Source organism: Sebastes fasciatus, chromosome 6 (assembly GCF_043250625.1).
Source record: "Sebastes fasciatus isolate fSebFas1 chromosome 6, fSebFas1.pri, whole genome shotgun sequence".
Taxonomy (NCBI): Eukaryota; Metazoa; Chordata; class Actinopteri; order Perciformes; family Sebastidae; genus Sebastes; species Sebastes fasciatus.
The window spans coordinates 5,302,873-5,328,835 of NC_133800.1; the positions used below are offsets into that span (position 1 = coordinate 5,302,873).

The 25,963-nt window shown below is 39.6% G+C and overlaps 2 protein-coding genes across 14 annotated transcripts in view; both read right to left on the minus strand.

The window, feature by feature from the left end:
* Positions 1-21,563, minus strand: part of txnrd2.2 (thioredoxin reductase 2, tandem duplicate 2) — a 34,626-nt gene extending 13,063 nt beyond the window's left edge. Inside the window, exons 1-11 of the mRNA XM_074637286.1 lie at positions 21,407-21,563; positions 19,488-19,553; positions 19,324-19,380; positions 19,065-19,209; positions 18,531-18,605; positions 17,154-17,232; positions 14,891-14,953; positions 14,531-14,601; positions 8,444-8,463; positions 7,482-7,573; positions 7,204-7,378 (exon numbers count right to left, since the gene is read on the minus strand). Of these exons, the coding sequence (XP_074493387.1) occupies positions 7,204-7,378; positions 7,482-7,573; positions 8,444-8,463; positions 14,531-14,601; positions 14,891-14,953; positions 17,154-17,232; positions 18,531-18,605; positions 19,065-19,209; positions 19,324-19,380; positions 19,488-19,553; positions 21,407-21,482 (919 nt within the window). The 5' untranslated portion in view covers positions 21,483-21,563. The remainder of the gene's footprint in view (positions 1-7,203; positions 7,379-7,481; positions 7,574-8,443; positions 8,464-14,530; positions 14,602-14,890; positions 14,954-17,153; positions 17,233-18,530; positions 18,606-19,064; positions 19,210-19,323; positions 19,381-19,487; positions 19,554-21,406) is intronic.
* Positions 21,564-24,857: 3,294 nt separating this feature from the next.
* arvcfb (ARVCF delta catenin family member b) overlaps positions 24,858-25,963 on the minus strand; it is a 299,063-nt gene continuing 297,957 nt past the window's right edge. For all 13 annotated transcript variants that reach the window (XM_074637267.1, XM_074637273.1, XM_074637268.1 and 10 more), the window contains one exon: positions 24,858-25,557. Coding sequence is in view for 2 of the 13 variants with exons in the window: in XM_074637275.1 (XP_074493376.1) it covers positions 25,552-25,557 (6 nt within the window). In the remaining 11 variants the exon portion in view is untranslated. The remainder of the gene's footprint in view (positions 25,558-25,963) is intronic.

Consider the following 25,963-nt stretch of genomic DNA (forward strand, 5'->3'; position numbering starts at 1 on the left):
TGAATTTTGTTATCTGTATTTTGTTGTTTCACTTCTGCATTAAAAAAAAGCAGGACTATATACAGAATATCCCTTAGACTGAATACTAGTGGTGGGTGATACTGCCACATTCCCAAAAGTACATAAACTATTTATAAAGGGTTTAGAACAGACAATAATGACATTGTCAGCTGTTAAGTTTTAATGAAAGAGAAATGTATTCAAAAGAAATTAGAGATATATGAAACATATTTGCAGATTCTAAGAGTTAAAGATTTGTTAGATTAAAATGTTATCTATGAACTATTATACCAAACAAGTCAAAAATATTGGCATTGTATGTTTCTGGAAATCAGGGGATACGTTGAATGTCGACATTTCTGAACCCAAATTTTTTTTCGTAAACACGTTTCATATTAGCCTTGTATCCCACTTGCAGAAATGCACAATACCACGCGGTTAACGTTGTGAAACGATTGGTTAGGCTTAAGCAACGAAACTACTTGGTTTAGGTTAGAAAAAAAGATCACGGTTTGCGTTAAATAATAACGTACCAACGTAACTACCTTAAATCATCAACAAATGGCCTTGGCAGGCTTTTTTACGTAAAGTTACATAATAAGCGTAACAATGTTACATAACAAGCATAATAGCGTTACGCAAAACAGCGTTACGCACAGCGTTACACAAACAGCGTTACACAAACAGCGTTACGTGTGAAACAACGTTACGTGAAACAACGTTACGTGAAACAACGTTACGTGAAACAACGTTACGTGAAACAACGTTACGTGAAACAACGTTACGTGCGTGAAACAACTTTGCGTGCGTGAAACAACGTTGCGTGAAACAAACGTACAATGCCAACATTTTTTCCTGGCGACTGGGCGGACTTTACTGTAAATGTAAATGAACTATGAAGCCATTTGTAAAAGAAAAGGATTATATGAATCTGAAAATCATTTCACGAACCCCTGGGGGTCCCCGGTCCACACTTTGAGAATCACTGACATTGTCAGCAATTAGCTTCATCACATATATGAATATGAAATGGATTTATTTTATTATATTATATATTAATTCTATTCATTGATTTACTATCAAACAATATTCACACTATACGCTGTTGAAGGCCATGAGATGTGGGTGAAAGCTCCTGGAAAATTTTTGTAAGTGGACCTTTTTTTGGTCAAACTACCATTTCCAGGGTCAAGAATGAACAAACACATTTATAAAGTTTTAAACCTGCCCGTGAAGGATTTATACATGTGTTTATCTGTTAATAAATGCTTTATTACATGCTGTAAGATGTGTTTGTGTTTAATCATATATCAATAAATAGGATCACACCTATGCTATTAATAAAGCTATAATTGATGAAAAATACATTGATAAATGTTCTTGTATCTGCTGATAACTACATTATAGTGTGTTATACATGTTTTGTGAAGTGTTATTATATGACCTCTAAATGCTAAAATAAAGTGTTTCATTAGTCTGGGTTTAAATGAAGTTAGTGTCCTATAATGGTCTTCAGCCTGTTGAGGCTTTACCTCCCTGACAAGGCTGAGACATTAAATACTTGACATTTTTTGCTTTGAAAATATTGAATTTCAGCATCAATTACTGTAAAAATATCAATGTTGGCCGATATCAGTACGATCTGAGTGGTAAGTATAGACTTTCTCTTTACATATCTGGCCTTCCTGTCTGTAGCTCCACTCACTGCTGTGCTGTAGCAGTGACCACAGCTCCATTGTACGGCGACGACACAACAACAGCGGGCTGGCTGATAAGGGACTTGGTTGGAGCTGGGAGACACACACACACTGTGGTCCAACAGATAGGCCAATCTGATTCTGAACAAAGCCTGTTGTGACATTAAGAGGAAGCCTCTAGACTGCTAGGCTAATTAGCCACAACAACCCTCCACAAGTTGAAATGAGAGCTGGACGCTTATCTGATCAATCAAATGAACAAAGACAAAAGGGAGAGCAATGTGAGGGGGGGGGACACACACTGTTTTTCTAGAGGGAATAGATCGTACAGGATGCCAAAAAATGATTACGTGTTCAGGCCAAAAAAGATTTTAAGATGCGAATCGATAAAGAGCTCGCTAGCTATAGAAAAAACGTATACCGTCTGCATAATGAAAGATGTCAAGGGAATGAGAAATGCATTACATTTATTCTATAGACGGTTTGGTGTTAAAGTATCACCACTGTTCCCTACTGTCCACCAATAGGATGTGTGCAGTGCAACCCAAACCTTAACCTACAGTCACCACCATCACTTTTAATCTTATTTTTAAATTTATCTGAGTTGAAGGGCCCTAAAAAACTATTTTCTCAACCAGCTCTTTACTGTGAGTGATGGAAACCTACAAGAACACACTATTTTCTGACAAAGTTAGAACTAGTTTGATTATTTCATAGAAGACATTTTTTTATTTGTGTTTTTCTCACTGGTTCGAAATGGGCGGGGCTCAGTTGGAGACAGGTGATGCTGTGTACCTCTGTGCATCAATCAGACTTTAGCCACATTTGAATCAAAATGTGATGACAACTGTGCTGCAGTCAGCACTGTCTATTAAATCTGATCAAATTATTATCTGAGTTTTTGACTGTTAAACTCTTAACAAATAAATAAATATAAACAATACCTAAAGGTATTCTTTTTTTTTCAAACTTTAATTAATTGAAAACCCCCCCGAAAGAATCTATTGGTACCAACCATGTCATCCTAGCTTGTCGGGGAGGAGGACAAAAAACGCTCCAAACTTATGCTACATTTTGGCGAGGAAAACCTGTTATGGCCATTTTCAAAGGGGTACCTTGACCTCTGACTTCAAGATATGTGAATGAAAATGGGTTCTATGGGTACCCACGAGTCTCCCCTTTACAGACATGCCCACTTTATGATCATCACATGCAGTTTGGGGCAAGTCATAGTCAAGTCAGCACACTGACAGCTGTTGTTGCCTGTTGGGCTGCAGTTTGCCATGTTATGATTTGAGCGTATTTTTTATGCTAAATGCAGTACCTGTGAGGGTTTATGGATAATATTTGTTATCGTTTTGTATTGTTAACTAATTTCCACAAATAAATATATACATACATTTGCATAAAGCAGCATATTTGCCCACTCCCATGTTGATAAGAGTATTAAATACTTGACAAATCTCCCTTTAAGGTACATTATGAACAGACAAAATGTGTGATTAATTTGAGATAATCGCGATTAAATACTTTTAATCGACTGACAGCACTATTATTTAGTGATAAATAATTAATGTTATAGAAAAATACTAAAAGATTTAAAACCACATTTTTAAAGGCTTTTCAACGAAGAATACGATTTTTTTATTTTTAAATTGGACATTAACATTTTTCATTGTAAGACTCAGCAAGATCCCCTCAGGCCTTTAGACACAAACTCATACAGTGAGCATTTATCAGTACATTGATAAGCTCTAAAGGAAAAAGGTATGATTCTTTCAAAATAGAACGTAATACAAGAACTAATTTTTAACTTCATTTTTTTTCATTTTTCAGTTTGTTTCATCATAAACAAAAACTTTGCTATGCCATGATAACAAAAATTATTTTTATTTTTATTTTTACATACTGTAGTACTGTTCAGCCAGTATTTGGTTGTGAATGCTGATACTGCAGTAATTTGGAACTGATATTCAGTCACTCGCAGTAACCACACTCCTGCCCCAAAACATCTTTTTAATAAGAATAATATAGAAGTCTATTTTTTGTCACTTCAGATGTTATTTCCCATTTTCAGTGCAATGTATAGTGTTTGCAATCCCTCGGGGTAATACAGACAGAGAGAGCAACATTCAGGGATGTCATCAGTAACTCGAGACAGGCAAATGTCTTTTAAAAAACACTAGGAAATGTTTTGAAATGACATCCTTCAGTACTGTAGAGCGCAGAGAGGAAGAAGACTAATGTGCCCACTGTCTGCATGCAGACAGGAAGCGTGGAAATGTTCTGTTTCCTGGTGTGTTTCTGCTGGCACACCTGGACAGGGGAGCGGCCATGAGGCCAGGAAGGAGCAAGGGGAAAGGTGGAGGGAGGCAGAGGCGTGGAGAAGGATGTGGCAGGCAGCGGTGATACTGTCCCCCGGTCCCCTCTGGCCTTTAATAACTCCACAGAGGCCTGGGACCCGGCCTGGCCCCTAGTGTAAGGTCACAGTAAAGGGAAGTGGCCTTGTACTCATAACTCCTGCATGCACACATCAAAGAGCGGAGGCCACTTTGTTACTGGTTCTCACTGAACTGTATGGGAACAAAAGCTGTCATGGATATAGCTGGGTCCTCGCAAGGTTTGAGCTGGTAGCACTAACACAAGAATACTGCTGCTGGCGTTAGGATTTAAAGCTGCAGTAGGCAGAATATTTTTGGCATCATTGGGCAAAAATTCCATAATAACCTTTCAGCGTATTGTAATTCAAGTGTTCTGAGAGATAACTAGACTTCTGCACCTCCTCATGGCTCTGTTTTCAGGCTTTAAAAAGTCTAGCTGGTGACGGGAGACTTTGGCCAATCACAGGTCATTTCAGAGAGAGAGCTATCCTATTGGCTGTTCACTCAACAGAGGCAACTGTCAATCACTCGCAAACTCTGATCAAAGGGTCAAACTAGGCAGTGCTGATCAAATATGAATCAATATCAGGTTACTGTAATGTTCATTTCTCACGTAAAATGTTTTCAGAAACATCTTGTCGTGTATTGTTTAGCAATAACCATAAATTGTGGTGATTAAGCTGATGAAAACATAACTAACACATAATGTGCTGCATTTCATGTAAAATGTAATGTGAAATAGACTTAAAAAACGGCTTAAATATTCAACAGTTTGGTGCACTGCGGATTGGAATCCATAATAATTTGGTCTTCCTCTGATGAATATAGGAAACATCAGGGTTGCAGCATCTCACGCATGTCCGAATACCTACTGACCACTCATTGCAAATATCATTCTCACCGGCAGTCTCACCACTGAGACGATGTGGGAATTGAGCCACAGGAGGGAAGAACAAACGTCATCTCAGCTGCAGGGTCACGCACATCCTTGTCGCGGTCACACGCATAGAGCGAGAAGAGGAGCCTCTCCCCACGAAACTCAAAGCGACAGTCTGGGTACTGGAAACTCCTGGTAGCCAGATTTTCAGAAGCACTCGTCTTTGAAACCACTCAACCCAAATAAGCCGACGGCGGTGGCCCCGACAGATGTTCCCTCTATTGTTACTAATACTGCTGGTGGAACGGGAGTAGTGAAACGATAGAATAGAGAGTGGATCAATGAGTAAGAGGAGGAGGAGGGAGAGGAGGCGGAGGGCTGGTGGTAATGGCAGGCAGAGGGCCGCGGGCAGGGATGGCAGTGACAGATGCGAGGTTGGTTTCCGCAGGGCTGGCATGGGCAGGAAGGCCCAGAGTGGGAGAACAAAGAGGGGAACGCGGTGACCCTGTGCCTGGGTGCATCCTGCCCCGTCCTGCCCCTCTCCAACCAGAGAGCCAGAGAGCCAGCGGCAGGGGTGATTAACACTTCCCATCACTCAGGCTTTATTACTTTGTTTTCAGCTTTGATTCCTCTGCTATCTGCTGACACTGCACTCTATTGAGGATGACAATGAAATTGATGGTAGCGGGGAGAACAGTCATACTGGTGTTTTATTTCAGTAATATATATACAGTATATGGGAAAATATATGGCTGGTGTATTCATATGTAATACCTGGAGAGGTTTTAAAAAATAGGGGATGAGGTGGTAATAACTGTACTGTGAACTGCATCGATTCACGAGCAATTTAACAAACCTGCAAGGTGGAGTTTGTCATAATTCAGGTATGTTAATATCTGGTTTATTAAAAAAACACTGTGGAAAGGTGGCTTCGTAATTTAAAGGAATGTACCGGATTAAATAATTCAGGATCAAGCATCTGTGAGAGCTGTATTTTGGTCTTTTGGGGGAAGGTCAATTCAAGTCTCAAGACAATTGAGACAAGTCAGAGCCATGTCTCTATTCAGTAGAGACAAGTTATGTCACAAGTAGGGCTGCCAATCGATTAAAATATTGAATCACGATTAATCGCAAATTAATCACACATTTTTTTCTGTTCAAAATGTATCTTAAAAGGTGATTTGGAAATTATTTAATACTCTTATCAACATGGGAGTGGGCCAATATGCTTTCTTTATGCAAATGTATGTATATATTTATTATTGGAAATCAATTAACACAAAACAATGACAAATATTGTCCATAAACCCTCACAGGTACTGCATTTAGCATAAAAAATATGCTCAAATCATAACATGGCAAACTGCAGCCCAACAGGCAACAACAGCTGTCAGTGTGTCAGTGTGCTGACTTGACTATGACTTGCCCCAAACTGAATGTGATTATCATAAAGTGGGCATGTCTGTAAAGGGGAGACTCGTGGGTACCCATAAAACCCATTTTCATTCACATATCTTGAGGTCAGAGGTCAAGGGACCCCTTTGAAAATGGCCATGCCAGTTTTTCCTCGCCAAAATGTTGCGTAACTTCGTAGTATTACTTACCCTCCTTTCGAAACAAGCTAGTACGACATGGTTGGTACCAATGGATTCCTTAGGTTTTTCTAGTTTAAAAAACTGAGCCCGCTACAACCTAAAAATCACAAGTTGTTAATGCGTTAAAGAAATTAGTGGCATTAAAACTAATTTGCGTTTATGCGTTATTGCATTAACTTTGACATCCTTATTCACAAGTCTTAAACATACAGTATGTAGTCAGTTGCAAGTCTTAATACAATAACACAGATCAGAACATTCTTTCAAAGCTATGTTAATAGTGTCATCTTCAAGGTGTGAGGCTATGCAAGAAATGTCTGACAATGTCTTATTTAGTTTGTATTGGTCCTGGATTTCATCATGCACAGTACAGGTCAAGTCTTGAGCCCTCATGTTTGTGACTTAAATCTGACTCGTGTCCAAGTCTCAAGTCTCAAGTCTAAAGCTTTGTCATCTCCTCTACTCAAGTGTCCAGAAGCAACACAATGAGCCCCTACCACCTCAAGATGTTGTACTGTACTCTATTTAAACCTGACCCCTGTGACCTCCACATGGACGGGGTGAGAGAGGGTTCCTCAAGCACAATACCAAAATATTCCATTCTTCCTTATCATCATGATTTCAGGATTTGACCCACACAGCAACACACTCACCAACTGCCCATAACACGGAGTCGTAGGTGTCCTTGTGTTCGTTGCCCGTGTGGGTGTCGCTCCAGGTCACCTGCAGGGCTCCTGAGGAGAGTTTGTCCACTCTCTTTGGGACACACTTCCATACAAACTTGGTCCCATATGCGTCCATGTAGTCGGTCACTAGACCTGCTATTTGCTGCATAAAACCAAAAGAGAATATTCAACTTCAAACGTGACAAGAAAAAAAAAAAAATCATGATTATGCAGAATACTCCGTTTGTAGTGTCAGGGAGCAATACCTGATCAAACCCGCGGAGGGCGATGCTGCGGACCATCACTGTGGTGTCCAAGCCCATGCCGGTGAGGAAGCCTGCACACTCTAGAGCCACATCTGAGAAACACCAGGTTGAGGACTGCACTACTTTACAATAGCAGAAAGTAGCGGCAAGCACAGCTCCAAATCTTGAACACTATTGGTTGCCCGGTTGTAGTAAGAACAGAAGAAACAAATCACCAGCACTTACAGACAAATGGTAAATGGACTTGTATTTATATAGCGCTTTTCTAGTCTTCCGACCACTCAAAGCGCTTTACACTACATGTCAGCATTCAGCCATTCACACTCACATTCATACACTGATGGCAGAGGCTGCTAAGGTGCCAACTTTGCCCATCAGGATCTAATCTAAATACTCATTCACACACCGATGGCTATGCCTCCGGGAGCAATTTGGGGTTAAGTGTCTTGCTCAAGGACACATCACATGTGACCCGGAGCAGCCGGGGATCGAACCACCGACCTTCCGATTGGTGGACGACCTGCTCTACCCTCTGAGACACAGCACATATAAAGGGTCTTTCTTAAGTTTATTCTAAAGCCCAGAATAGACTAAGAAAGACCCTTTATCTGTGAGTGCCGGTGATTTGCTTCTTCTGTCACTACTTTACAGTAGCACCTGATGTGTGGCCAAAACACATACAGACTGACACGCTTGGACAACAAGAAAGTAGCTTAAAAAGAAGGGGGAAGTTTACCAAATGGCCGGTACATAATGTATCTCAAACTGAAACCAATCTGAAAGGTCTCAGTGTAGCACTGCAGATATGTCTCCATGAGTTTAAAACAAGTGTTATTCAGAAATACCTTTTGAAACTGGTCTGGTGCCAATGTTTTGATTAAGTTCATTACTTTACTATACTGATTACCAGAGGACTATATACGGTGGCTCCATTTACAAGCTCTCTGGCAGACAAAGGATACAGCTGGCTCCAACCACAAGCCTGCAAAACACAAATAAAGAGAAGCCGTTATCCGAGCTAATAATACAATAAAAATACATTTCATCATTTGTGCAGCACACTTTTTGCCAGATAAAATAAAGCGAGTCCAAAGTAGAAAATGTTTACTTTAAAATCCTAGAATTAGAGAGGCGATGAATTACAAAACTGCACAACCTCAGAGGGAGGTGAAGACGTGTGAAGAACATGTAGAAAACGGGGACAGTAAAAGGTATATGTGTGTGTGTGTATGTGTGTGTGTGTGTGTGTGTGTGTGTGTGTATGTGTGTGTGTGTGTGTGTGTGTGTGTGGTCCAGGTGAATCACACTTCTAATCCAGTCCTGAGATCTGTAGAGTTGAGGAGGACTAATTGCCAGCGTTTAGGCTAATCCCTGCAGATGGGGTGTGCCATGTTCAGGGCTCAAGTCCACACATCAGCCGGCTGAGTGATGCCCGTCACCCGCACGCATGAGGCCCTTCTCTCCCCCTTGTTTTTACCTCTCCAACCCAGACCCCCCTCCCTCAGGTCTGCTCCACCTGACAGCTCGAGCCGCCTGCGGCACATCCTGCCCTCGTCCATGCTAACACAAACCACTAAAAGCCCCGGTGCCCGTTCTCTCTGTGTCTGTGTAATGCACAGCTGCACTTAGCACGTATTGTGAAGTGGCTTAAAGAAGATTAGGCAAAGAGCTTTAGCTTGATGCTGCACTTTCATCACTGAGACACTGTCTCCTTTCCCCTCGCCCTTCTTCCTCCTCACTGGTCTCTGCCATCTCTACAGCTGCTACGTTCGTCAGCTAAAAGATGATGCCGTAGATCCTTTACAACCCTTCTGACCGCTTTCAACAATGGTGACATTTAGGGGGCAGGTTTTAGAGTAGCTGAACGAGTCTCTCAAGCTGCCTGGTCATGGAAATAAAAACGGATGTATGCTACTAAAGGCCACCTACAGACATTCCGAAAAAAAATATGGGGACGTTTTCTGTCTCAATCTCAATGTTGAGATACATAAAATGAGCTAATTCAATTATAATATAAAATGATTTCAAATGGAATTATTTCATATACATATTACTTTACACCATATTACAATTATATTTTATTTACTAATTATTTATATGATTTTTTTCATCAAAATGCGCCTGTCCCACACTTCTGAGTTCTTACCGAACTACAATACACTGAACAAATACCATAGTAAAAAAAAATTTCAAAGCCAAACAAGTCAAGTTCCCATAGAAACAGAAGTTAGCAAGTAAGCACATGGATGACAGGTCGGGCCGCCCACATAGGTGACCCTCAGGATCAAGAAAAACAAGGTTAAGATCACTTATTCTTTTGAGGTATTTATTGTGTGCCCTTACCATACGTCGTAGTAATTGTGTATTTTGAACTAAATTTAAAAAATAATTTAATATCACTGTTGAATTCATGTATTTTAGATGCTAAGAGTCAAATCTCTTAGCGATAAGGAAATATCTGTGATAAAAAAAAAAAAAATTTTGTGTGTGAAGACTGACATCTAGGGTTACGGTCTAACTTTTTCAGGGTGTGGAGAAAATCATGAAATCCCCTATCTTTAGAAAATGTTTTTATATCAGTATTTATAATGATGCACAAAGCTTGATGAAAATGAATTTAAATGCCTTAAAAATATTATAGAATTAAAAAAACAGGAAAATGTATCAAATGAACGTTATTGTAATGTTGCCGTGAGGACATTTAGTAAGTAACAAGTGATTAAAACCATAAAAAATAAACATGTTACAAATTAAAATCTTAACCATTATACACTTATATATATATATATATATATATATATATATATTCTGGTAGTTCAAATTTTAATACATAGGTTTATTTTTTTTAATTTAGTATTTGGTAGAGTCAAAAGTGACCATAGTTGCAGAAACACCCACCTATATTATCTTATAATAGTGTTCATCTGCATACAATGTACACTGTAGGTGGCCTCAGGGGAATCTGTCTTGCTTTAACCATTGTGATTTGAAAGTGTGGGGAAAGACAGTAAGTCAGCTTACAGTATCTTCATATGACCAGCTGCACAAAAATGTAGCAACATCCATCCATCCGTTCCCTGCTTTGATTTTCCATCTATGTTTTAGACAAACTGTAACAGTCAAAGTTTTGAGGCTGTCTAATAAAGGGAGCCACTGTGAATGTGAGAAAGAGTGAAGCTGTCTAGTCCATATTTGTGGTTAATGTTTCATACAACACTGGACTCCCAACACACAACAAACAGAAACGTGATAAAAGTCCTGAGGTTTGGCTCCTGATGGTGGAGTGGTAGTATGTGGTTGGGAGCTCAAGCCAAGACTCCACTGAACCCACAACGCCTGTTAACCTTGGGTAGTTCTTCAGAAGCCCCAACACAGATAAACACTCCTCCTGTGTATCTGTCTGGAATGTTGGTGGTTTTGTTGCAAAGGCTTGATGTGAGTCCAACACTTAGATACTTTTATCTAACGTTGCTGAAGGCATTTCAGTTCACACACACGTTTAAGTCACTGTTTTGGTTTTCAGTAGGGCTGTCAAAGTAATGCGATAATTATTAACGCAAATTAGTTTTTAACGCCACTAATTTCTTTAACGCATTAACGCAAATCAATCTTTTGGAGGTTGTAGTAGGCTCGGTTTTAAAGCTAGAGTGAACATACTGCAGGCATGTGAAACCAGAAAACCTTGTCGTGAAGGAGGTGAAATAACGCTCCAAATTGACACTAAATTTTGGCGAGGAACAACTGGCATAGCCGTATTCAAAGGGGTCCCTTGACCTCTGACCTCAAGATATGTGAATGAAAATGGGTTCTCTGGGTACCCACGAGTCTCCTCTTTACAGACATGCCCACTTTATGATAATCACATACAGTTTGGGGGCAAGTCATAGTCAAGTCAGCACACTGACACACCAACAGCTGTTGTTGCCTGTTGGGCTGCAGTTTGCCAAGTTATGATTTGAGCATATTTTTCTATGCTAAATGCAGTACCTGTGAGGGTTTCTGGACAATATTTGTCATTGTTTTGTGTTATTAATTGATTTCCAATAATAAATATATACATACATTTGCATAAAGAAAGCATATTGGCCCACTCCCATGTTGATAAGAGTATTAAATAATTTCCAAATCTCTCTTTAAGGTACATTTTGAACAGATAAAAATTGTGTGATTAATCGCAATTAAATATTTTAATCGATTAAACAATTGTCAGACAAATGTATAGATATATTTTTACATCTCACACCTGAATTTTGATGTATTTCGATGCATTAAGCTGCCCATTAGGAGAGAGGTATGTGTGTGGCAGCCAGTAGCTTGTAATGCTAGAGTGTTCTGTTGAGACCACGTTGGCTAGCAGTGGGACATTTTGTTACGCTGTTCATGGGATTACACAGGCACACGAGTGCATGTATGACCCTGTGAATGTTTTGTTTCTCTACAATAGCTGGGATGTTATATGCTGCAGCCATCTGTGGTGCTTTGCAATAAACTGCTGAAAGATATTCAGCAAGTGAAGCGTGGTCCTTTCGTCCACTATATACAACGCAGCTACGAGTTAGACCCACAACACAAACCCTCATTCAAGTACTGGCCTATCCCTAGACCAGTATCACAGTCCTGCTGGCACGCGCTCACTGCTTTCTCCTGATATCATGATGATGGCTGCCCAGCTCTGGGCTCCGGGTCCCGGGGCCAAAATCTGTCACTCAGGTGTGTGTGTGTGTTCAAAGACCCATTAGACACCAATCACTCGCCTGCACCCCCCTCCTACACCGGCCCCGCCGGCACAAACAACCTCTTGGACCTCACCTGCACAGCTGAAAGCTCTGCAGCACAGCAACATCTCCAGCTCTAGCCAGAGTGTGTGGTTTACCCTTATAGAGGAAGCTAATGCTAACCCACAGCTAGAGGATTCCACTAACCATCACACTCTCACATCAAAGGACTTCCTGAGCTCGAGTGGATAATTCTGCTTCATATACAAAGGTGTTTTGTTGAGTGAGTGAATGCTACAGTGGCAATTGTTACAGTGCACTCATGTTAATTTGTTGACTATAAATGATTTTGTATTGCCACCAAGTGGTCAAAAAGCTGAATAGCATACATATTACATAACAAATACTACATTTTAGATTATAGAAGGAACTGATGGTTCTAAAAAAGATCAAACATTTAATAAAGTGCTGCTTCCCCATTAAAACACAATCACTAACCATCAGTCAAAACAAACTAAAATCTGCATTTAAAAAAGAATATAATTAAAAGCAATTAAAAACGGCCCCAGGTGCAGACAGATACATGTGCAGCTTTGATATCAGAATAGTTATTTCCGCTCATCTGTCACCGTGTAGCAAACAACAACCACAAGCCAGGTATACCACAACCACTAGTCACCGTCTGTGCGTTGCGCCAAGAGGAAACGTCAGGGAAAGACCAATTAACCAGGTGATGACAGGGGCTAAATGGCTGGATTAAAGGGCTTGTTCCGTAAAGGTCAGGATGCACGCCGCTAATCGGAATCATGAGGCGAAGACAGGCTGACAGGAAGGGAGAAAAACAAACTCTGTGTCACCGATGAATGATTACAGTGCGTGACAGTGGGATGTGTCGTGTCAGCGAACGAGGTAGTGAGTTAAAGCAAGGCATTAATGCTGCAGAGGTTCTGTTTCCCTTCGTAGCTCATTGTATAAAGAATGATGCCAACAACACATACTAAAATGCATTCGAGGGTGATATCAAAATATAAATTGCAAAATATTTGCACTGATGTTCACTGTCTTTAATCTAGACAGTTTTCATGTAAGAAAAAGAAAAAGAAAAAAAATACATTTTACTTTCAGTATTGTGGCATAGTTAACACTGCATGTAGACCTTCATCACAGCATATAATCAGATGTAGAGGGCGCTGACTGGGTTATAGCTGCCCTTCCCATTCCACCCTCTTTTTTTTAGAGGGGTAGGGATGGGGGACAGGGGGATGTTCAGGGGGAGATAAAAAGTCAGCAGTATATTAGAATAATTATAGTAGATTAATTTGAGATGCAGCTCAAATTGTTCATTAATAAGAAATACAAATTAATTAATAAATGAATCAATCAATTAAAATAAATTGTGAACGTGTATAAGAGCGTAGAACATTATGATATAAGTTTGTGATGGCTATTCCCATACATGTTGCAGCAATTTTTGGGTTGATACCATTTGTTACACAAATTTAACCATTTTTTTACCACTCGAAAATTGATAAAAATGATCAATAATCCCTCCAAAACACCGCATTAAGACACCAAGACCTCGGGGAACACCATAGAAAAAGCCATGCTGTGATTTAGTATCAAAAAACATTTGACATTTGGAGATTTCTGCAAGAATTACATTTTTTCAGATGGCGAGCACTTTTGTTCTGGAAACTGTTCAGAAACCCCCTTATTGTCAATCTAGCTAGGAAAGCCATCCATCCCCTGAATTCTCTAGGTCTTTAGTTTATGGCTGTAAAGTTTCATGAGGCTATGATTATCCTAGAGGTCACCACAGGTCACTACAGTGAGGTCAAGTTTAAAAAAAAAAAATGGTCTCACTACAATGAAATGGCTACTATGGGGACTAACATCATCACACATGAATATAAATGGGCTCTTTGAATCCACAAGAGTCGCAGCTTTACAGTGATACCCATGATTATCATAAAGTGGACATGTCTGTAAAGGGGAGACTAGTGAGTCCCCCTAGAACACATTTTCATTCACATATCTGGAGGTCAAGGAACCCATTTGAAAATCGCCATGCCAGTTTTTCCTCGCCAAAATGTAGCCTAACTTAGCGTTACTTAGCATTCCTCCCGACAAGCTGGCATTACTTAGCTGTTACCAATGGATTCCTTATGCTATCTAGTTTCATATGATACCAGTATCTAGCATGAAAACTCAGCCTGCAACAATCTCTGGAAGACAGAATAGCTGCCGGGCCCACTGGCGGCCCCTCGCAGTGTTAAGGGGTTAACAATACAATTGAATTTAATGCATGTGTAGGTAGGTGGAGGGTGTCCTCACGTTTTCCCAGGCGACTTTTTCAGCCAGAAGATGTCGTCACTGGTGATGCCGTGCTCCATTGCTCCTGGGATCTGTAACAAGAGTCAAAGCCGTGAGCAGAACTATCCACCTATCAACCAACTATCAGCAAAACAAACAGTTTGCTCTCTAAAACCTCACATCTTTCGTGTGTTAAGTCTTGTACAGTATTAGTGCCATAGTGTAATGCTTCCAAACCACATTCTACATCACTTCAGTGGTTTTGGCAACTCTTTCTCATGTGTTTTGTCTTCCTGGTAACCAATCAACCAAACAACACATGCTGGCAGAGAAAAAGAAAAACATGTTAGTGGGGGAGATGACGACAGCAATGCTACTTACATTTGTCGGGTAATTTGGCCGTCCACCTGTGGCGATCACAATATTCTTGGCAGTCAGGATCATCTGTGTGACAGAGGAAGGAAATGAAGTCATAGCTTTTGTACATATCCTTCAAAAAACAAGGAAATGTCAAATGAAAGCGAGCGGTCTCCACAGTATTCTGCACTCAGGTGATGATGGAAACTCTTTGAAATCACTGAAACAAGTAACAGCACTCTCAGTAAGTATGGAGGTGTTGAAATTAGATTAGATTTTAGATTTTGCACTTCAATTCAATAATTCAACAAGAAGCAGAAAGAAACAGAAAACTTATTTAAATGCTGATTTGTCAATGTACTAATGAGAAAAGAAAAATACAAAGTCACAGCAAAATTGAATTTGTATTAAGACACGGAATGATTCTAAATATTTACTTAAGGGAACTGTATGCAAACATACAGTAGGCTGCAATAAAACATTACACATTGTGTATATAATACCTACGGAAGCCCTGAGAGGCAAGTGAGAAAAAACATTTTGGTGATCCATTTTACAAGTCTGATCTAAATTCTTTTCCCTCCTGTGTTTATGACTTAAGAACAGGTGAACACCTTCACCTTTTTTTGTCAGGATAATTTTTGTGTGTTTGTTGCTGTAATACTCATTTCATCCACAAGAGGCTGAAGCGTTACCTTGCATGGCAGCTGGATTCTCGCAATGTCACGAGATCATGCGAGAATCGTGGGATTTGTGTCCGGCAAGCCAGAGCATGGACCAATCTGCGTCCTGTGAGGAGCTACTGCCAGATACAGGCGTGGCTTAGGTGTGTGAGACGACACAGAGAGGCGACTGTTTGTTCTGAACAACAATGGTGGCTCCTGAAGAGGTTAGCATAGATGCTGTATCAGCATCAGTTCTATCAGATTGAAAGAACAGCAAAGAACGCAACTGAAGGCTTTTCTCAATGGAAAAGATATTTTCGCTCTTTTCCCGACTAGTATCAACAAGTTTAATTGACAGATGGTTCATCCAATCGCTGCCAAGTATTTTTTTTAAAGTGCCTGCCTTTATCCACACAGTTTCCAATGACCGGCTTCTCTGATTGGTTCTGTGTAACAAACTGTCTGGCGGTTCAGGTTAGGTGAAGTGCACCACTACCCCATGTTCTAAATTGGAGCAAAAGCATTCATGTTTTCTTCCAGGTGAGTTTTAATTTCTCCATGCACTCTAGAAACAAGGTACATATATTTTATGTTAGCAAGTTATGTAACGTTTCTGTCATGTCTTTCTTTTGGCAATGTATTTTAAAAGGGACAGTGTGTAGGATTTAGAGGCATCTTGTGGTGAGGTTGCAGATTGCAACTGACTGAATACCCCTCTGCTCACCACTCCCTATCCAAACGTGTCGAAAAAAAACTACAGTGGCCTTCAGGTAACGTAAACACGAAAAGATCTTGCCAGAGCCAGTCTTTGGATGGGCTACTGTAGAAACATGGCGGGGCAAAATAGCGGACTCAGTGAAGAAGACCCGCTGCCTATGTAGATATGAAGGGCTCATTCTAAAGCTAACAAAAACACAATGATTCTTAGTTTCAGGTGATTATACATTAGTTAACACATAATTATGAATATTATATTCCATTTCTCCCTTCTGTGTGGAGTTTGCATGTTCTCCCTGTGTTAGCGTGGACTTTCTCCGGCTTCCTCCCACAGTCCAAAGACATGCAGCTTAGGTTAATTGTTGACTCTAAATGTCCCGTAGGTGTGAATGTGAGTGTGAATGGTTGTCTGTCTCTATGTGTCAGCCCTGTGATAGTCTGGCGACCTGTCCAGGGTGTACCCCGCCTTCGCCAAATGTCAGCTGGGATCAGCTCCAACCCCCCCGCGACCCTGAATAGGATAAGCGGTTAGAGATAATGGATGGATGGATATTCCATTTCTGCAGATTGATTCCCAGAAATGATATACACAGTTCCTTTAATTTGCCGTTAGGGAGTCCTATTTAGAATTCAGGTTGTGGTGCAGTGGTTTTTCACCTGTTCTAAAAGGCACAAACACAGGAGAGATAACAATTTAGATCAGACTTATAAAACGGATCACCAGAATCTTTTTTCCTCCCACTTGCCTCTCAGGGCTTCCGTACATATCTTCAAGCACATAGAAACAAGTATATAAAACATTTTTTACAAAGTAATTTAAACATTTTTTTGATTGTAGTCTCAATAATCCAAATCAGTTTGGGACTGGCTAAATGTATAAATAAATGAATGGATGAGCAGCCCACCTCTTTCCCTGCTTTAGTTAGTCCTTTAACAGTGTGTTCATCCACCAGACTTCCTTTCATGTTCAGATACTTAACCTTCCTGCAAAACAGAGAATAATCAGCTGGTTGCTCCTGGTGGTGCATTAACCTATTGTAGTAGTGCAGATCACATACAGTAACTGCTGTGAATTTACTCGTACACACAGATTTATTTACTGCTATCTTAAATTTGCACGAGCTAACTGTTAAGTAACAACTACTAACATCAATATAACTTCATTGCTTGCAGGAATATCTAACTGAATTATTAACAATCTAAAATGGGCCATTTATTTAATATATGTCCTCATTCATGATTATATTTGTAATGAATCCACTTGTGTGAAATTACTGCTTTGCACTGTGGTTAACAATGCTTCTCTGCTGCTGCTCTCTCGAGGCTAATTGTTAATTAAAAGGAAATGAAATAATATTAGAAGCATTACTAATATGCTGAGTCCAAGCTAATTATCTCACTGGAATGAAAACATCTGAGGTTGAGCTTGGGCACATTCACGCAGAGGTTAACAACACCTGTTTGCCCTCCAGCCAACCACTCAATCAACATGTGGTCGCTGACTATCAATCCTTCAGCTGTGTGCCAACAGAAATGTACAGCCTTCAGCAATATTTCATGTCATACAAATGAGCGAAACTTTAAAGAACATACAGTATATTCATATATACACACATATACGGTATATACATATATAAGGGCTGTCAATCGGTTAAAATATTTAATCGTGATTAATGGCATGATTGTCCATAGTTAATCATGATTAATCAATCAAAATGTACCTTAAAGGGAGATTTGTATTATGTAATATTTAATACTCTTATCAACATGGGAGTGGGCAAATATAGTGCTTTATGCAAATGCATGTATATATTTATTATTGGAAATCAATTAACAACACAAAAACAATGACAGGTATTGTCCAGAAACCCTCACAGGTACTGCATTTAGCAGAAAAAAATATGCTCAAATCATAACATGGCAAACTGCAGCCCAACAGGCAACAACAGCTGTCAGTGTGTCAGTGTGCTGACTTGACTATGACTTGCCCCAAACTGCATGTGATTATCATAAAGTGGGCATGTCTGTACAGGGGAGACTCGTGGGTACCCATAGAACCCATTTTCATTCACATATCTTGAGGTCAGAGGTCAAGGGACCCCTTTGAAAATGGCCATGACAGTTTTTACTACATTTATACTATAATGGGACACAAAAACTGTCCACTGAAACTCCATAAGGCCAATTTCTGCCTCCATTATTGCCTTTAAATTTAAATAAAACAAACATCATCATCGAAATAAATAAGTCTGAATAAAGCGAGCAGAGCTGGTGTCACTTACTTGTCCTGGAGCTGAACTCTGTGACCCCAGTTCAGGGACCTGACGTGGTTTTGAACAGCCTCTGCCATGGTTTCCCTGGAAAACACACCAGATGTAACTACTATACTTTAAACAGACCGGACCAAACTGACACCGACACAGGGGAAAAAGAAGGCTTCATACTGTGCCTGTGTTCACAAGTAGTTACTTTGGATGTGTGCTTCTCTATGGACATTTTTTAAGGATTCATCTATCTGGCCCATGAGCTCATATTCCCTTATGAATTATGTTTATATTTTTTGGAATAAATCATCCAACAAGTAATACATGAAGTGATCAAGAACAGAGTGAAACTGTATCATTTAAAACAAAGAAATAGCATCAACCCCATTGCCATTCAAAAAAATATTTTCCCACCTTAAGTAGCATCTTTGGCCTACTGCAACTACACCACCAGATGGTGCTGTTTAGACACTCATAAACATGCATCAGTCTGTTGTGATTGATTAAGAATACTTTCCCTTTAAGCAGATGAAAAACGTTGGATTGACCTACCAGTCATGGCTGATTGGCCCTGAGATCTGCCAGCCATACTTCTTAGCATCTTTGACTGCAGTGCCAAGTAGAGCAGCCTGGTGCATGAGCTTCTTAGGAATGCAGCCGACATTAACACATGTACCACCGAGACCCCACTTGGTACCTGTTTGGAAAAGCATTTCAAGAAGAAATTAACGACGGTGTCTTTAAATCTTTAAACAACAAAGTCATTTTTTAAATCAACTGGAACAACAGGTTGAGAAAAAAAGTATTTTACCTTTAACAGATGGCTCCACATAATCTAGAACAGCAACTTTCTGTCCCAGCTGAGCGGCTGTAAACATGGATGTATTGTCAGTATATTATTAGAAATACATCACTGTGCAAAGCATAGATGCCAAAACATTAAGGAATAACAGGCACTTCAAAAGATCATCTCACCTTCTTTGGAGCAAGCAAGGCCTCCTGAACCACCACCAACAACCACCAGGTCATAGTCGTACTTCCCTGTACAAGCATATTGGATGATGAATAGTAGAAACAGTAGCATTGATGTAAATAGTACGATTATGAACCTATTAGTTTTGCATTTACCTCACATATACTGTATGTACACACAGACAAAATGGGGGAGAGCGGGTCGGTTGGAACAGGGGGACAGAGTCTTTTTAGCAAGTTAGAAAGCAACTATGCCTATTAGGGCTGGGACGATACACCTACTGTATCTCCCAATTCGATACTATCACAATACTTGGGTGCCGATTCAATATGTATTGCAATTTTTAAGTATTATAATTCGATATTACGATTTATTGCGAATTTTGTTAACTTTTTTAACACAAGAACCATGGAAAAAAAGTTAAATCATACACTTCTAGGGACCTTTACTTTAGAAAATATGTAAATTCATACAGTTAAAATGTATCAATTTTCAGCATGTATGTAGTCAGAGATGTCCTGAAGTCAAATATGATCAGTCATTGTCAGGCATTATTTATTATTTTTTAGAATAACATTTCCCTCACAAATGTATTTTTAATTTATAAGGGACATGTAATGGTTTATATTTCTGGTGAATATAATCCAATACATTTTATTTCCATAAAGATATTTTGTATATACAGTTCCCTTTGTTAACACATTATTTTGAAAACCAGATGTAGTCTGTTTTTGCCTCTGGGATGTAGTTGAGTAGAAGTATATACTCAAGTAAAGTAGAAATAGGCCACCTCGAATGTGTAGGCTACTTAAGAACTGTACTTAGTGAGGCTGCTCTCCACCACTGGTGACTGAGTTGAGTAACGCCATGAAGTGAGCTAATGCGAGCTAGTTTCTAACATTACAGATCAGGAAGGAAGGTTATCTAAGGCATTTAAGGTTACTGTGTCGTTACCAGAGTCTGGGAGATGGGCACACTAAACTACACCATCATAAATCTCATTTTAACTTATCTGTATGTATTTTATATATCACTTCACCTACTACTGGGTAGCTTGACAATTCCCCCTGGGTGGGACCAATAAAGCCTTACTGATATAGGCTAATATCATCATCATATATTTATTGATTATAGTTTGTATAGAATCTGAAAAGTAACTAACTACAGCTGTCACATAAATGTAGTGGAGTAATAAGTACAACATTTGCCTCTGAGATGTAGTTGAGTAGAAGTATATACTCAAGTACCAGTAGGCCACCTTAAATGCGTAGGCTCTGAAGAAATGTACTTAGTCATGCTACTACTCTGCACCGCTGGTGACTGAGCTGAGAGACATCATGAAGTGAGCTAATGCCAGCTAGTGTCTAACTTTATATATCAAGCAGGAAGGTTATTTAAGGTCATTTAAGGTTATTTAAGGTTACCAGAGTCTGGTGAGATGGGCACTTTAACTACACCATCCAAACATCTGGCTGTTTAACTTGTACACCGGTAGGACAACATGTCAACAGCAGCTCATCAACACAACTACATAAAGGTCTGTCTTATTTAGTAATGCAAGTTTAACCACAGAACATGACCAAGGTGTTGTGACAGGTGTGTTTCTCCAGCTAGAAGCTGCTCATTAACCAGCTTAACAGCCATTAAACCAAGTACAGTTAAACGAGAGACGCGTTATCAAAGCTAGTCTCATGAGGATGGAGCTGGTGTGTGTGTCTGAGGACAGCAGGTGAAGTTACACTACTAACTAATGAACAGGATCAAGATGACCAGCAGGTCCTCCAGTGAGTTACTCACAGTTACATCAGTGGTTTGTAACCTCTCTGTGTGCTGACAGAAACAACCTCCATGTTTTAACCTGAGCCCGCTCCGTGCTCCGTCTCTACACTAACATACACATGTGAACAACATGTAAGGTTACCTGTCAGGTTTCTTGTTAAAACGTGTAAACAGTGAGTCCTTCTCCACCGGTGTCTGCTCCTGCACAGGGCTGCCATGATGTTGTTATGAAAGGACCCCGGCCGGCTGTGTGCTGCCTAGAGATCTGCCTGAAAAGAAATAGGTCCTACACAGTCCACTCAAAATGTGTCATTGGCCTGTCCAATAAGATCTTCCCATAACTAATATATTTGTTCATATTGAATAAAAAAATTAAAATGTCAATAAATATAATAGGGTAATCCTGAGATTTAATGAAAAGTATTTATGTACATGGTATATGTCCCATTATTCATGTAAAAAACACAATTCAAGTGGTTAAGAAATACATGGTTGTATTTTTATTTAAATACTTTATTTGATTAAAAAAAAGTCTTAGTATTAGTACTTTTAATTATATAAGCTCCTTAGAGCTTATATAATTTATTAGTAAATCTAACTTGAAAGGGTCATTCCTGAACAATATACAGGAGCACAATATCTCTTGCATTTGTGTTTAGATGTGTAACGTTGTGTTTGTGTTCTAAATGTACCACTGTAATTGAGTGTAAGTGAGTGCACATTAATAAACATTTCTGTCTTTTGGCTCATTTCCAGCTGCAGTCCCTGTAGTAGTTGTTAAACATTATTTGAATGGTTTATAGTCTGTAAATAAATAGCTCCCGTCTTCACTTCGCAGTATCCTTCCTTGCTTTTTCCTCCTTTTCTGCCTGTTGTCTGAAGCCATTCCTCTGTGACTTACAAAGTGAAATTGCAAATCAAATCATTTTCTGACATGCGTTCACATTAGAGACAAATAACAGCCAAACACACACGTTAAAGCTGCAGTGGGTAGAAATGGAGCAAATATGATTTTAAAAAGTTATTTTTATAAAATGGTCACTATATCCTGACAGTAGTGCATGAGACAGGTAATCTGAAAAAAATCATGTTCCTCTGTGTCCTCTGGTGTCCTCTGGTGCTCCTAATGGCATCTGTAAGATTTCACAGACCGGAGGAAAACAACCAATCAGAGCAGAACTGTTGGCTGTAGTCTTTGCGGTGTGTGCGTGTACAACTTTTTGGCCAAGACACAGGTGACGTGAGGCGACTCAACAGTCGGCCTTCATCGCCGCTAGTTCTTTGATATTGGGTCGATGTGTCTGGGCCTTTAGACCTTGGAAAATAATAACGTGATAGAAAATAAGACACAGAGTCGAGCATCACCTTCTTTCCAGGCATGATTTATTGAAAACACACCAAATTGATACTCTACAAACCAGTATTTTTCCGTTATGTTTAACAAGCGTAATATTTGCCTCTGGGTATTAGTAAAATTAACATAATACATTCTGTCACTGTGGAATCGCTTCTGCTCGCTACGAAAGCATTAACAACTTTACTCCTCTAGGAAAATCAAAACCATTATTTGAATGACTATCTTTTTAAAAGTTTATAATACAATGTAATACAAGGCAGAAACCCACCAACAGTCTATACTACTTGGGGTGGGGGGGGGTGGGGGGGTGTAGGATGAATGAATGAGTGAGTTGAGTGGAGGAAAAAGGGAGGGAGGGTGACACAGGAGGCGAAGGGGGCAAAAGGTGAACAGAAAGAATGAAGAGATGACAGTTGAAAGGGAGGAATAAAGTTATATAAAACACACTTATCTTTATCTACCATGGAAAAGGTTAAGGCACATGATAGGTACAAACACATCTGCTACAGAGTAGTACAGTTACTTTATTTTGACGGTCTTGAATCAGTTATATCTACACAGGTAGGTTCGTTTGATTCGATGTGTGTCCGTGTCCTGCATTTCTTTTACAGCACAGTTACTTGGCTCTTTATTTTGTAAAATGTACAACGTACATCCACAAAACCAAAACCCCCCTTTTTTACGAATGCATGTGAATACAACTCCAGATCCTTTGGTTGTGGTGCTGCGAAGTGCAGTCAGGAAAAGACAGTCATATGGGTCTTTGCTGCAAGGGTTCAGTATTGTCCAAATGAAAGCACACATTTCTGAGGACACACGAAAGGGATGCTGGGTATTATAACTTTGTTTTTTAACCTCTGAAATTAAAATTTATACAGTAAGTTTTTTTTTGTAGTTTATTGATTTTTACCACAACATACATCTTTGTAAACACTGTGTAAAATATGCAAGCTTTATAAAGTCACATACGCCACAAAGAAAAATCAGACTTCAATGCAGGCACATGCCATTCGCCTTGATGACGCGTGAGTGATACCAACTTGGGTTTCTCTTTCTGTCTCACTGACAGACTAAAGGAGACTGCACACATCGGTTTAGTGTTCAGCCTCACCGAGCCAAGAGAAAAATGGCAATATGATTCTGTACCTCTCTGCTTTTCTTCATCTCAACTGCCAACCGTAAAACGTTGTAAAAATATATACTATATGACCATACTTGATGTTTTGTTTTTGTACAGTGTGATGCAACTCTTTTATTTCGCCTCGAACATCCAGATCCGCTTTCCCCCTCCCGCACGCTCTCCTTGCACATGAATGAATTAGTTAATATCCAAATGACACCACAAAAAACTGGCACTTGGAAAGAATAGAATATAAACATCTGTACAGTTTTTCTTCATGCTCACGACTGAATATTTCTCTTTAAGATGCACCAGTGAAGGAGGGTTCGGGGTTAACTTGGTCTGAATGCATCGGGATGAAAAGTTAAGGAACTTTTTATTAACACTGCCGTCTCTTGTCTGTTCCGTTAGTCTGACCTTTGACCCCTAAAGAGTGTCTGGTTCTGTCAGACAACGTGTACTTCATCGCCTTTAGAAAGAACACTGCAGATAAACTTTTTTTTTTGACAAATACAAAATATAAATAGGTGATCGCCGGCGTAACTCGACAATATTTGACACACATTTAAGTTACGTGGTTATTTCTCGTTTACAAACATGGTGAGCCTTTATCAAATGAGATGTGCTTTCCAAACAATGTGATATTAATATACAACTAAGAAGTCGATAATTTTTTTCTTTTTTTCTCTCCTTCATTTTTCCATTTTTTTTCCTTTTGACCCTAATATACATTTATATAAAACCCAACAAAAATAAAAAAAAAATGCTTTTAGATCTATCCTTTCAACAAGAGAACAATCTTCCCGCCTCTCTTTTCAAAAAACACAAATCATTTATAAACAAAATGCCTTATATCCTCTTTAATACACATCATTGACAAAGAGCAACCAGCCAGGAAACTCATGAAACTGCGTCGCTACACAACCTGAGTGGTTACGCGAGTAACCACGGCTTCGTGAGTGAGGGTCAACGTGTTGACCGCGATGAAACAGAAACAGTTTGTTTCCATCTACACACTGTCACTTTCCTTTTCTCCAGACCACAACTTGCAGACTCCTCACTTTATAAATGTTAACCACTTTTGATTTCAAAGCATCTCAGTGCACTTTTTAAAAAAAATAAACACAGTGAACCAAATGGATTGTAAGTCTATGAGAGCAGACTGCTGGGTGTACATGTTTAGCCACTATGCTACAGCTCTTCTCAGGGTCGGTCTTTCCTTTCTCTTGTCCATCCCGCCAATCTGAAAACAAACATTCCGTTGCCTTCAAACACACCAGTCCCATACCTGTTCACATCAAAACACCAAAGCCTGACAACAAACTGAAAGTAAAATTCTCCAAAACCAACAAAATTGAGGCATGAACTTCTTCCAGATGTGAAAAACTGAAATGAAAACATTTCACATTTCTTCTCCCGCAGGTTTCCTTCCGACGCACGTTCCTTTTCCATTCACTTCCTTCACCTCACTTTGTTCGCCCTTCATACGTTCGTTCCTTCATCAGCACCGGCCTCTGTCCGTTTCTTGTCACTGGTAGAGCTCAACAAGAGTCAACACTGTAAAATTCACATGATGTCCAGTGGGAATGTAGATATGAGAAAGTAGTAGGAGTAGTCACTTTTTATTCTTTTTTTTTTCTTTTTCTGAAAAGCATGAGAATGCTGGCTGCTGCTGGGTAGTTGCTGTTGCGATCATTATTTTTTTCTTTTTAAATTCTCTTTTCTGTACAAAGTCCAACTCCAAAGATGAGCTCCATGTGAAATGGCAGTGATGATATGAGAGATCCTCCTCTAGCTGGGTGTTGTTACTTTAAGCCTGGAGCACGTGGACAAGAGAGAAAACTATTAGAAGAACCACTCATATGGTTTGAAATCACAATTAATGGAGAGTTTCAGTCCAAAATGCTACACTGCAAAAAATTACATCCATCGTGACAAATAACGTAAATACTATACAGCAATTTAAAGGATAAGCTGCCATTAGTAATTGCTTTTCTTACTGTCAACAAACTCCATTTAAAGACCAAAACCAACAATGAGTTATGCCGGGTTCACACTACACGAGAATCAAGCTAATTTTTGCCCCGATTCCCCCCTCCCGATGATCGTCAGAAAAGCCTGATTTTTGGATGGTTCTAAAGATGATCTTTCCAGATATTCCTGTGGTGTGAGGTATGTTAAAAGTGTTTTTTACATCTTCTGTTGCCTAAACCTAACTTCAT